Raw genomic sequence first — 12,229 nt, forward strand, 5'->3', positions numbered from 1 at the left:
ATACTGCGCCTCTCTTTGTAATTGGCGCAGTATTAAAAGATTTCACATATTATTTTTTTTAATAGATACCATTTGTTACTTAGGTTTTTTCGAGGTAGATATCACTTGGATTGAATAAAGTAACAATTTTGTAATATAATAATTTTGTTAAGAAAAATTAGAGCTACTACCACCTAGGTTAGAATAGATTTTATTTATTTTTGAATTTAAAATTAATGATACAACCACTTGGTTTTTTTTTCGAGGTAACAACCACGTGTACTTGGCGCCTTTTTTACCTTTTTTGAAAAAGGTATTTAATTAAACGGGAGCCTTGCTCCATTTCCAAACTATAACAGTGTCCTGTCAATACGGGTAAAGCCCGTCAATAGGCGCAACTGTTTGACCCCGGATTTCCAGCAAAAAATTCCAATGTTGTCGAATGAGGACCGTATACTTTCCCGACTAATACTACCGCTCAAATATAATTCATATTTCCATTTATCTCTTTGCAGTAGTCTGCAAATCTGTTGAGTTTCTATTTCCATTCCTTCAAGTTTCAACTGTTCCAGGCTCTCTAGATTTTCGAGACAACATAAAAGTCCTTCTTTACCTAAATATCCCGTCAGATCCAACTCTAAAAAAAATATGTATTGGTCATATATGCAACTTAACAATAATTTTGATATTTGTATAATCTTTATATACATATATACCTTTCAAATTTTTGCATATCTCTGAAATTTTGAATAGGACATCATTGTCGACCAATGTACATTCAATGAATCGTAAGTGCGTTAAATGCCTGCCGCAATTCTCAAGAAATTGCACGAAATGCGAAGAAGAAAAGTCGCATAATGTAAGATCTAATTATCGCAAATATTTACATCTAGGTGTAAAGTAGCAAAGTATATTATAAAAATAAGTAGGACAACATATATTTCGCATGTTCAAACGTGTAGTGTAGTATAGTAGAGGGTCCCGTGTTAAATCATTGAAGCGCTTATTTACTTGGTTCATGAGGCATAACGTCTTCAAGTCTAAGTGCTTTAATATTTCTAGAATTACTTCATCCTGCAAAGGATAAAACACAAAACTTTAGTATTTACATGAGATAACATTAAAATAAATATTATTATGAGAAATAGACTTCTTAGAATACTTTACAGGAAGCGCAGAAAAACTGTCAGGTGATAGCTCTTCGGATTCATCTATACGACTCATATAATCAGGGATTACCTTCCTAAGAAGTACAGATGTCTTTTCATTCCCGAAATTATTATTATTATGAAAACTGTTTTCTATATCGCTGCAAATAATGTCGGAACAAATTTATTTTTATTATTAATAAAATAAAGAAAGATTAAATATTCCCAGATAGCAAAACGTCAGTTATATTTACGAAATATGTGCGTAAATGTACAAACAACATGTAAAACTGCGTCTTTAAATGCTCAGCAACAGTATTGAATTTGTTTCAAGCAATGGTTTATTCATTATTTGTTACATTTTGGTAGCAACAGTTTACGCCAAGAAGCTCCATTGGCTATATAGTTTAAATATTATTGATGGAAACAACACATTTTTGCTGCAAAGCACCATAAATATGAATTCTATAGAGCTACGATTTCATTCATGTTTACGCAATGTTTGTGGCAACAATACATAAACCGTTTTCAGCAATAATTTGCACACTCACGTTTTGCTACCTACTTAAAGTTGACAAATGTAATACCTTTTACAAATAATACAGTGTCCAGGAAAATTCTTTTGAAGATGGTCAATATCCAAATGTGCATTTTCGTAATTTGGTGTTAGATTATGGACATCCTCATGGTGAGAATACATGCAGTTAAGTCTTTTTAATAGATCAGTTAAACTCTCTTCAGGATTTCTGGGAAGGATCAATTCTGACGTTCCGATAAGCATCACAGCGTCTAGCTTTGTGTAGTCTAATATACTGTGCTTAAATTCTAGTTTGAGTATGTTGGTTTTAAAGTTACACAGCTGTAAGGGTGGGGAAAATAGTCTTGATATCGGAGGCACAATCTGAGGCGATCCATCCCACAATAAAATCCACCGATCATTTGAAGAATCTTGAGCCCAAATTTTAATTATGTTTCCAGGATTATATACTTCGTATATAGAGACTCTGATTGGATATACTGCTTCATGATACTCGATTTCTATAAAATAGAAAGTATAATTATAATTTCTTCTCAATAAAAACGTTTCTTCTTTAATAATATTTTATTTGTCAATTAAAATATTACATACCAATATGATTGATGTGTTTGATATCTTTTCCATGCCACGATATACTCATACCAGGTAGTGCAACGCTTGCATGCCATGAAGATAATGAGATGAGATCGAGATCATAAGTTCTCTGTATTAAAATATTGAAATGTCAAAATGTGTCAAAAATACTACAAAATCTTGTAGCATAATGTTAAACTGTGATTACTCCTACAGGACAATAACAGATAATCCCGTGAAATATACGCATACCATAAAGAATGTTTCTGAAAAATCTCCATATTTTGGAAATTTGGTAGGTGCCCCACACATGTAATATAAAGTATTAAGTGTGTCGAGATTATTAATATCATTTTTACAATGTTTCACAAATTGATAGATAAAGTCAACAGAATTTTCCTCTCCTGTTGAGACCCTGCCGATGTAGGGATACTGACTCAAACTCTCACTCTCAAATGGATAATGGAATGTCATATTCTTTCTCTGAAAGCAGATAAAAGATATAAAGGTTATAATCCTTGCCCCTTTTTTGGCATAAAAACGCTAAAATGCTGCATTATAATACATACTTTACATTTATTATAATTATATAATTAATTATATCTATTATAATTATATAATATATATAATCTTTAAACATTATATAGTATAAATTTGCTTGCCTGCTTGCTTTTGCATTATCAGTATTGACATTCAAAAGTAGCACACTTTTGTCCGTTTATTAAAATACAGCATACAAACTCTATTTAGCCGAACGGTAATTAGCGCGTCTAGTGCAATCAAAATTAATTTTATTAAATAACTGTAATTAACAATTTTCAATAATGCTTCTTGAGATTAGTGAATCAATTTTGTATATTTTTATTTCTATTGAGAAGAAAGTAAAGATAATTTCGATTTATAATTATAATTATTGTTATTTATATCGCCTGAAAAAGACGTTCAATTTATTGTTAACCGGTTATTGTGATAAATATTACCACATGCTTCAGTGGTCAAATTGGTACGCGACACCCTTCACGGAATGTGGGAGGTTCCAGGTTCGAATCCTGGCTGAGGTAATATTTTTCGTAATAATTTCTTTATTTAATGATTAAATCGAATCGATTTAATTGCGGGGAGAGAGGAGATTTTGCTCCAATGGGAACTGTGTTATAAGTCTGACAAATCTAGTCGGCGCGCAGTTTACTTATGTTGGAAAAGTTATGTGTAATACACGGAAAAAAATATATGTATGTATGTATGTATATATATATATATATATATATATATATATGTATATATATCTATATATATACAGATAATTTGGCTACCAAGATCCAGCTCGGACCGCTAAATGGCGATTTTAGTTTAATCTATTTGATTGTATATCATATAACGGTCGTATAATTCTCATATTATTTCTTATAATAATTATATATGATAATGAAGTATTTAGAGATGATCAATCAACTTGTTCAAAATTCGCTTACTCCTGCATGAAACATTGTGCAGTAGAAAACAAGTTTTTGAGCATTGATTCTATTCTGAAAATAGATAATAGATCTGTTCTTTTTAGCTGAACTTCTTATACGGCTCATTTTTCCTTTTTTCTTTTTACGATGTTGGAAAAAAAGAGAAAAGATAAAATGTGCGAGAAGTTTAGCTAAAAAGAACAGGCCTATAATTGTATGTACTATTGTAAAGCCCCTTGCACAATGCCAGGCAACATACCTTAGAACATTTATAAAATGCACAGGTATATAAGGGTCACTTCGACCAACTTCGATTAATTTTAATCGACGATTAAGTACCACACCCGTGATTGGTCAATCTGCTTAACGACAAATGCGATTGGTCATTTCCAGTGGACTAATCGGCTGATTAAACTAATCGGAGATAGTTGAAATGATTCTTAATGCGTCATTTATCCTTGTTGTTCATCGAGTGTTAAACAAGAATAAATGATGCATTCTGCGCATCATGCGTGAAACGGAAAATACCCTCAGTGTACCATGCAGTGATCTGAGTGTTTTACGTGATTGGCCGTGACTGAAATCAGTAGTGATATATTGTTACGCGTGATTTGTATATGTGTGAGTATAAAAAATATTCAATGACATTCTTCATTCTCAGAAGCAAAAAGGCTGCGAAATGACCAATCTAGTGATATATAGAAGTCTGGGGAAGAAACTGAGCCACTAGTGCATGCATATGCGCACTGCGCGTCTGTGTGAGTATGCCACGTGCCCTAGCAATAAGTATAGCACTGCAGTCTATCTCGTGAAAAAAGAAATTGAGGTTAGATAATAATGTGTTAGTGTTTGAAAATATGAACTAATTTGTAAAAACATATGTATATCATTATTAAATAATTAAATATTTTAAAGAAAAAATAGTTTCTTAAAGTTTTTTAAATAAAACATGGAAATATTTTTTTCTAAATCTGAGATATCGTGAGCACGTGCTCTGTGTTTTTTTTTACCACGTGAGTAGCAAAGAAGAAACGAAAAAAATTGCTCATGTTCGCATGTTTTCTAAGTGACTAATATTTTCAAGAATGTATATTTTTTATGTTATTTATAATATATTTTCTATCTTACATATCGATATGTATAATAGCGATTAAGTCAAACATATATGAATACAGCGAATACAGCGAATAAAGGAAATTAACGGAAATTTGACGAAAGCTAAATTAAAGATTAATCGGAAAAGCTAATCGATTTTTATACTCACTGTTTATGCGAAGCAGATTTGATTTATCCGTATAAAATGAAAAATCAAGAAAGAGAGGACATGTGGGAACACGCAGTCGGTGAGCACCACAGATACTAGACTGCGAGCAGTATGAGTATTTCTTTCAGAGTAACGATCATGTAACTTTATCCCTAGGGCGGAAAGGTAAAAAGTGAAAATTTTCGCCATTAACTTCAATGGTGTGAAACTTTTCACTTTTCACGTTTTCGCGCTAGGGGAAAAGATACATGATCGATCCCCTGGACCGCTAACTCGACCAATCAGGATTGAGGCAAAGTGGAGGGAATACCGATGGCCATTTTTTGTATGGCATTTCATGTACATGTGTACCCTATGTTCCATTGGCATATTAGACGCAAACGCTTCTTCTCACGAGGACTATTCATCAAAAGGCTGAATTTATTAATTCAATGAATCTTTCATGCGCGAGCGCTTTATTATATCGCTTGATCTATCACGAGAACTTGAATCCAAAACGATTTAAATCGTGATATAAGGTTTATTCTCAACTAACAATGAGTATCGATAATAAAAACTTAACAGATGCCTATAAATTCAACAATATACAATAATTTATACCTTCAATCATTTATTGACGATTATAAATAATGTCATGTTTTTTAGATATTTTAAAATGTTAGTTTTTGAGAAAATTTATATAACGTAATTCCATAAATTATGTCACAGTAAAAATTTTATCGTACTATTACGTATATATATTTTATGTATACATTATACAACGAAGCACTTGAACCCCACGTACTTACTTGAGATGTGACATGCAACATTGTGATATTTCAACTATAATTAATTAAAGATAAACAAAACATGAGTGACGATTTTCCTTCTCAGGGTGAAGTCCGATGGAGTCAGCGTATGGCCGGTTGTATGTACGTGTGCGTTCTGCGCTTAGTGCAGATAGTGCGTTCAGCCGGTTCAGCGCGTTGTCATAGTGCTGGTCTACAACCTTGCTTTCTTTAAAGGGTATTTAAGCTCCAAGCCGTAAGAAATTGACCAATCACAGTCGAGTATTCTCCTCACATTCCATTGTGATTGGTCAGCACTTATGTTCACAGTAAAAAATTTTGTGTTAAATTTAACACATTTCACATGTCCCAATTTATCCACTCAAATTTTTGTGTTAATTTAACATAAAGCAAATATGTAAAAAAAATAACAAACATAATATGTAAAAAATTAACATAAAAATTTAACATTTAGACGCTATCAGAAATCAAAGTTTATGTTAAATTGACAATAATTAATTCGCGTAAACGGGATTTTCCTACGCGTAAACGGGATTTTGTAGTGACTTACGATAATTTACTCCGCGTAAACGAGTGAATTATCGTAAGTTACTACAGAAGTAACGCTCGCGCAAACGTAGTAAGTGACAGTCGTGATCATCGCCGCGTGATAGATATTTATAAAATATTTTTATTTTGTACTGTTACCTCTGTAATTCTTTGTGACCACAAAAAAATACACATGTAAACTTTGTATTTAAATATCTTGTATACCCTTGTTAAATTTAAATAAAATTTTTTAATCTTATAAAATTGTTATCATACATTCTTTTTCTAATTGACACAATGTAAAGATTTTTCTTCAAAATACTTATTTGGTTTTCTCAAATACTTGTCGAGGTGTTGTTGAATTACCCTGTTCAATCCCGAACACAATTCCTTTCCTGCACGCAAGTTTTATGAGCGCGCCAGGACAGCAGCGTGGTTACTTGTTTTTTTTTCGAATAGTATCCATTTGTTCTCCATTCTGAAACTTACCAGTTTTGTAGACAATTAACTAACGAACAAACTCGTATTTTTTTCAACATTTTACAGTGGTGGTAAGTTATGAAAAATCACCTTTGAAAATTTAATTGTTTATAACAATTAACCAAAGTTAAAATTCAATTACACGAAATTGAAGCGACGTTTGAGAGGTTTAAAAAGGAGCCCATGCCAAAGTCTGTAAGTAGCATAAAACCGGAGATATTGATATTTTAATGAGAGTGTTTGTCCAATTTTCAGCGATTTGGTGCAATTTTCGATCTTTAATAACTTTGAAAATACTGGTTTTAAAAATCTAAAAAAAATTGACGTTTGTTTTTTGGTTGCATAAAACGTGTAGAAAATTCAGTGACAAAATCGGAGTCATGACCCAAAATTTTGTATTTATTTTGTCCCGCTTGACGTGTTTTTGCTCATATGCGTCTCATATGTCTATATATTTTTATCAAATTCAATCATTACAGGGCATAATTTTTAAAGAGCCGCATGGTTGACGCTTAACGATCTTCGTTAACCATAGCCATACCTCGGGCGAAACTGGCTCGTCATTACGCGATCGTCGAGAATTATTGAGGAATAGGATAATAAGGCAATAAATAGTCGATGTAATGGCGAATTAAAAGGTATTAGCGCGCCAGGCTCAAGGGCCCCGCCGTTTTCCTATCTAACGATCGTAATTTATACGATATTGCGGAACAGTCGGCGCAATCTCACACATGCTCGGTCATAAAAGGTATCAGTTATTTTTTCGAAACAACTGTAAGCATCAATTCAGGTTTATTATCGTAATCACAGAAAAATTGTGTTTTTTACTCAAGAAAAATGACGGAAATCCATTCCTCGATAAGTTTTGATCCATTTTTCTTTAACGAAAACTCGATTATTTGTCATACTGACATAATTTCATATAGCGTGTAAAATTATAATCTCATTCGTGCGCGAAATTTAGATAAAAATGTTAATCCAATTACCTACCCTTATCTTCTATCTATCGGCGATTTTTTCGTTTTGCTCCGTACTACCGACAATAGTGTAGCAATCGTGTCGTTAACCGCTTCTTAAGAGTCTCCACCTTAAAATTCACATGGGAACGGTTAAGCGAGTTCCAGGACGATCTCCCGGTGGAATCCCGCTTCGGCGCGCCGCGCCCTTCTCTCGCAATATCGCGAAATTGCGGGCAAGACGACGCGAGTTTCTGTTTTCCGTCTCGATTCATCCGGTCTGATTTACATCGCAACAAGTTACTCCGCGCCGCGCCATTTCCGCGTGTATGTACACACGCGCGCGCTGATTCATCGCACGCCCGAAGTTTCGCGGCCCGGGCTGATACATTATTTATCGGCCTCGTAACACTGCGTGTCGCGCCTCGAGACTGCGGGAGGATTTCGCGAAGGTATGTAACAGCCAAATGGAATTCCGCTTTGAGCAGCCCGCTTTCCTTCAAGCCATCTTTTTTATTCCACGCGCCGTTCCACACTCTGCCCCCACCGCAGTTCCCTGATACATTCGGATTTACCTGGGGATTTACACGGGGTTACCAGCATCGTCCTGATTTCTTTGGAAAAAAGCTTATCGTATTTATTGTTAATGCGCATCTCTCTTGAATAAGTAAACGGCGATTTGCATCCGGCCGCATTTGCATTTCTTCATCAATTTGTCACTAATTTCATAAAATTCTTGTTAAAGAGCAATAACCGATAAATCGCTGAACTTCTGACTCGATATATAAGAGCTCTTGAGCAGAATTATAGTTATATAAGTATCTATAATTTTATTTAAGCAAAAATATGATTTAATGGTTTTAATAAATTTAAGATTTTAATTGGAGTTAAATATAATTACTAAAGTATTTTTGCTCTTTTGCTGGAAAAATAATACTGATAAAATCTTCTATTTCATATTGCGGTTTCTGTAGAATGATCGTTATATTGCGTCTATCATCCAGCAATGATTGCAGTCCGACTCAAAATCAGCCAATCTGATTCCATCAAAGGCCGCTTCACTTTCCCGTGATGATGGAATGCATTGCACGAACCCTCAAAGGGAATGTACGGAAACACATTTAATTAGGCGGCACACGAAAATACGTAGAACGGAAAAGCGTAGAACGAGCGAGCAAACAGCTAGCGGGGAAGCGGAATCTCGTAAATACCGGAAACGAAAAGTCGGCGGGGAATAATTTATCCGGCTCATTCACGGCCGTCCGCGAAACGCGCGATTTATTGCGAGTACTCGCGCGACGGCCTCAAAGGGTCGTAATAGCGGATATTTCGAGGACTATGAGAATGGTGGATTAATACAGTGGCAGCTACCCCAGCTTTTAATAAATCGCACGGACGACAATTTCGACCAGCATGCAGCCGGCGTAAATGAAAAGAGATCGCGCTCGCTCTTTATAAGCCTAGGTGTAAAGCCGATTCACAGTCTGCATCTGCGAACGTATAATGTACATATTCCTCAATTTTGAAAAAAATATAATTACGTATTAAATTTTATTTTTATTAAATTATCTACTATATTTAAAAAATGATTATAAAATTATGGTTTAAACACATAAATTACTTGTTCCTGTTTACTTCTTTGTTTCAACATTGTGATTCATTGTGGTGACATAGATATTGCCGAGCCTTTTAGAATGCGCATGCAAATATGAAACGTTGATCTTTAAGCTGAAAGCTACGACGATATCGCGTACGGTTCGGGCGGAAAGAGGCGCGTTTCGATGGAAACCTTAATAATGGAAATCCAATAGTCGCCCGGACGCATAGTCTCGCTGAATCGCAATCACAATCGCACGTGTGTATCGTGCACGTAACGTCGCTACACGTTCGCGCGTGCCACGCATTCGGAAAATTAAATTTATGACCTTTAAGTGCGGGCTTTATTGCAGGAAATGAAAAACGTGATATTAGTATTACAAAAAAAGGGATTCGCTTTGATATTGGATTGAACATTTTCGCAAAATTGTTACCAGTTTTGCGCGAATTACTGAAGAATTCAGGATCAAATGTTATTATTCAAAAAATCTCTTTCTGTTAAACATCAATAAAAGCTGTGTTTTCGATTGATATAGAAAAAAATATATTTAAAAAATCACAAATATGGGACAATTCGATAATAATAGGATAAATGAATAGATAAATGTAATCATGTTTTAAACATAAAATGACAATAATGGTCAATACACGACAGCGTATTGACCGGAGCTGCATCTTGCATTTTTAACTGCGTATCACTCGTCGATACACTGCACAAAATTCGCTCGCAACTATTACGGATTAGATCTTCAGAGAGTGAACATCGAGGATGATGGAAGCAAGATGGATAAGCGAGGGGCTATAAGTCGGTAATACGCATCAAGTTGCAAACTGTTGTTTTTGTTTATGGAAGACGGATGAGTGGACGGGCGGGTCGCGTAATCCTCACCTTATCCTACATATTGCCATAATTATAATTACGATATTTGTATTTTCACTTTTGTCTATTTACTGAACCAGTACACATACATTGTTCACTAATTGTGGAATTAAATGGAGAGTAATATTCGCCTAATTCGGATGCTATTAAAATGCTTGAATTTAATGCTTGATAAATTTATGTTTGTGTATTGCAATCTAATTTAATAAAGCATTATCAGTAGGTATCTTTCATCTCATTACGGTGTACCCTTTTAGAATGTACCTCATGCCGCATGCGTCTGTCATTGAAGTACGCATTTCGACGATTTCGGGACATTGCGTATTCGGCCCGCGATTGTTCGCAGTCGGCTAAATATTCGCGTTAACCACTCGATCCGACGTATTGCGTAACATCGTTTGCCGCGATTGGAATCGTCCCCGAGATCCGAGACGTAGCGTTGCTTGTTTACGTGACTCGGTTAAGCGCGACGTCGAGCCCGACGACGACATGTGCTAATTGGTTAATTAAATCTAGGAAATTACTATTCCCTCGCCACGTTGCGCCGACTACGCCGTCGGCATACGGCATCCGAATCTAAGAATCCCGACTGATTAGCTCGGAAATCGGAAGCGTTGCGCCGCGCCGCGCCGCGCAGCGACCCTGGATGTTTGAGGAACGATCTCGAGAACGAATTGTCTCAAGCAGTTTGGCTAGAAATTTGTAATAAATGTTCGTATCTGCTGGCATTGGAAACTCACACGCAGAATATTTAAATTATATTTATCTTATCTTAAAACATCGCGTAATAATATTTTCAAATCTATAACAATTTAATAATTAATAAAGAAATAATTCTATATATTAGATTATAGTTAGATAATACTAGCAGAATGTATTGCAGCAATTTATAGTTTAATCTTAAGGTAGTTTTTCGATCGAGAGAGCTGTTATCCGATACGACAGAATACGACAGGATGCGACATATGAGCGTCATGTTTAGGGAAGAATTTTATGTGACTGTTATTTGTGACGATTATTGCAGCGATGACGATACTATTGTGCGAGTCGCCCTCGAGCAAGAGCTATTTTACAAGTTACGATAAAAGCGGCACGGACTTTTACTGTGGTGCAAGACGGTGGACTTATGACGCCAGTATACGTTATATGAGCGTCTTTTCGTCCACGCGTGTTCCACGACGTGTTGTACACGTCGCCGTTGACAGCCATTTTTCTCATGTTTATATTTAGTTTATCGCCGGTAGAGCTCGAAAAGTTACGTGAGCAGTGCGTAAAGAGGGCTGTATTGATTTAATCTGACGTTTGCACAGAGAGCAAGTTGCAGATCCAAGTGTAGCGTAAAAAGGAAAAACATCGTCTTTCCTTTATATTCGTCCCGAGGGATACGACGCATTGTGCGCAGCCATTGTTATGACACTTAGCTTATCATTTCCAGTTTTCCTTCGAGCAAGCAAGGCTTGCTTGCCGGAGCTAAATTGGAGAATTTCAGGGGATTGCCGATTTATGACCCGGAACGATTCGAGATAGCTGTATTTGATGGAACGTGATTTACTTGTAACTTTGTTCCAACAGTTCTAAGAAAGTCCCGCGATAGAGATCGCAAGATCATTTGCATTGCTTATATATACAAATTAAATCCTAGTTTGTAAATACACAAGAACTATGTTTAAGAAAATGGATATTTATAAAAACATAATTTGTTTGGTTACGTTTAATTTAATAATGTTTCTTAGTGTCTAATGTTTTTAGTATCAGTTGAAGACTACCTATGTCTATGTAGATTTTATGCGTGCAAAATTTGCATTATTGTTAAATTAGATTTTGAGATTCAATAAATTTATTTAATCTCTTTTCGTCGGTCAAGCTAAAAAAATCAATCGCAAATTAAATAATAACTTTAAATCGTAACTAAAGGGCAGTATCATGTTTTTTTTACAACATTTTTTTTCACAACGTTAGATAGATTAACAATAAAGTAATTAGAGCTCATGCTTTAGAATTTAAACTCGTCTCTGGCAAGACTGAAGAAATAAAAGCAGAGCGCA

General features: G+C 35.1%; 1 protein-coding gene across 1 annotated transcript; it reads right to left on the reverse strand.

Annotated features, from left to right (window-relative positions):
- Positions 1-769: 769 nt before the first annotated feature.
- On the reverse strand, positions 770-11,393 carry LOC139771492 (F-box/LRR-repeat protein 4-like). The gene is made up of 6 exons (XM_071704308.1): positions 11,289-11,393; positions 2,491-2,721; positions 2,257-2,368; positions 1,715-2,165; positions 1,219-1,288; positions 770-1,053 (listed from the first exon to the last, which is right to left on the reverse strand). The coding sequence occupies exons 1-6, from the start codon at positions 11,391-11,393 to the stop codon at positions 850-852; spliced, it is 1,173 nt and encodes a 390-aa protein (XP_071560409.1). The 3' UTR covers positions 770-849.
- Between the last annotated feature and the right edge of the window lie 836 nt (positions 11,394-12,229).

This window comes from Temnothorax nylanderi, unplaced genomic scaffold (genome assembly GCF_030848795.1).
Source record: "Temnothorax nylanderi isolate EJ_2023f unplaced genomic scaffold, tnyl_v1.0 TNYL_tig0040_pilon, whole genome shotgun sequence".
Taxonomy (NCBI): Eukaryota; Metazoa; Arthropoda; class Insecta; order Hymenoptera; family Formicidae; genus Temnothorax; species Temnothorax nylanderi.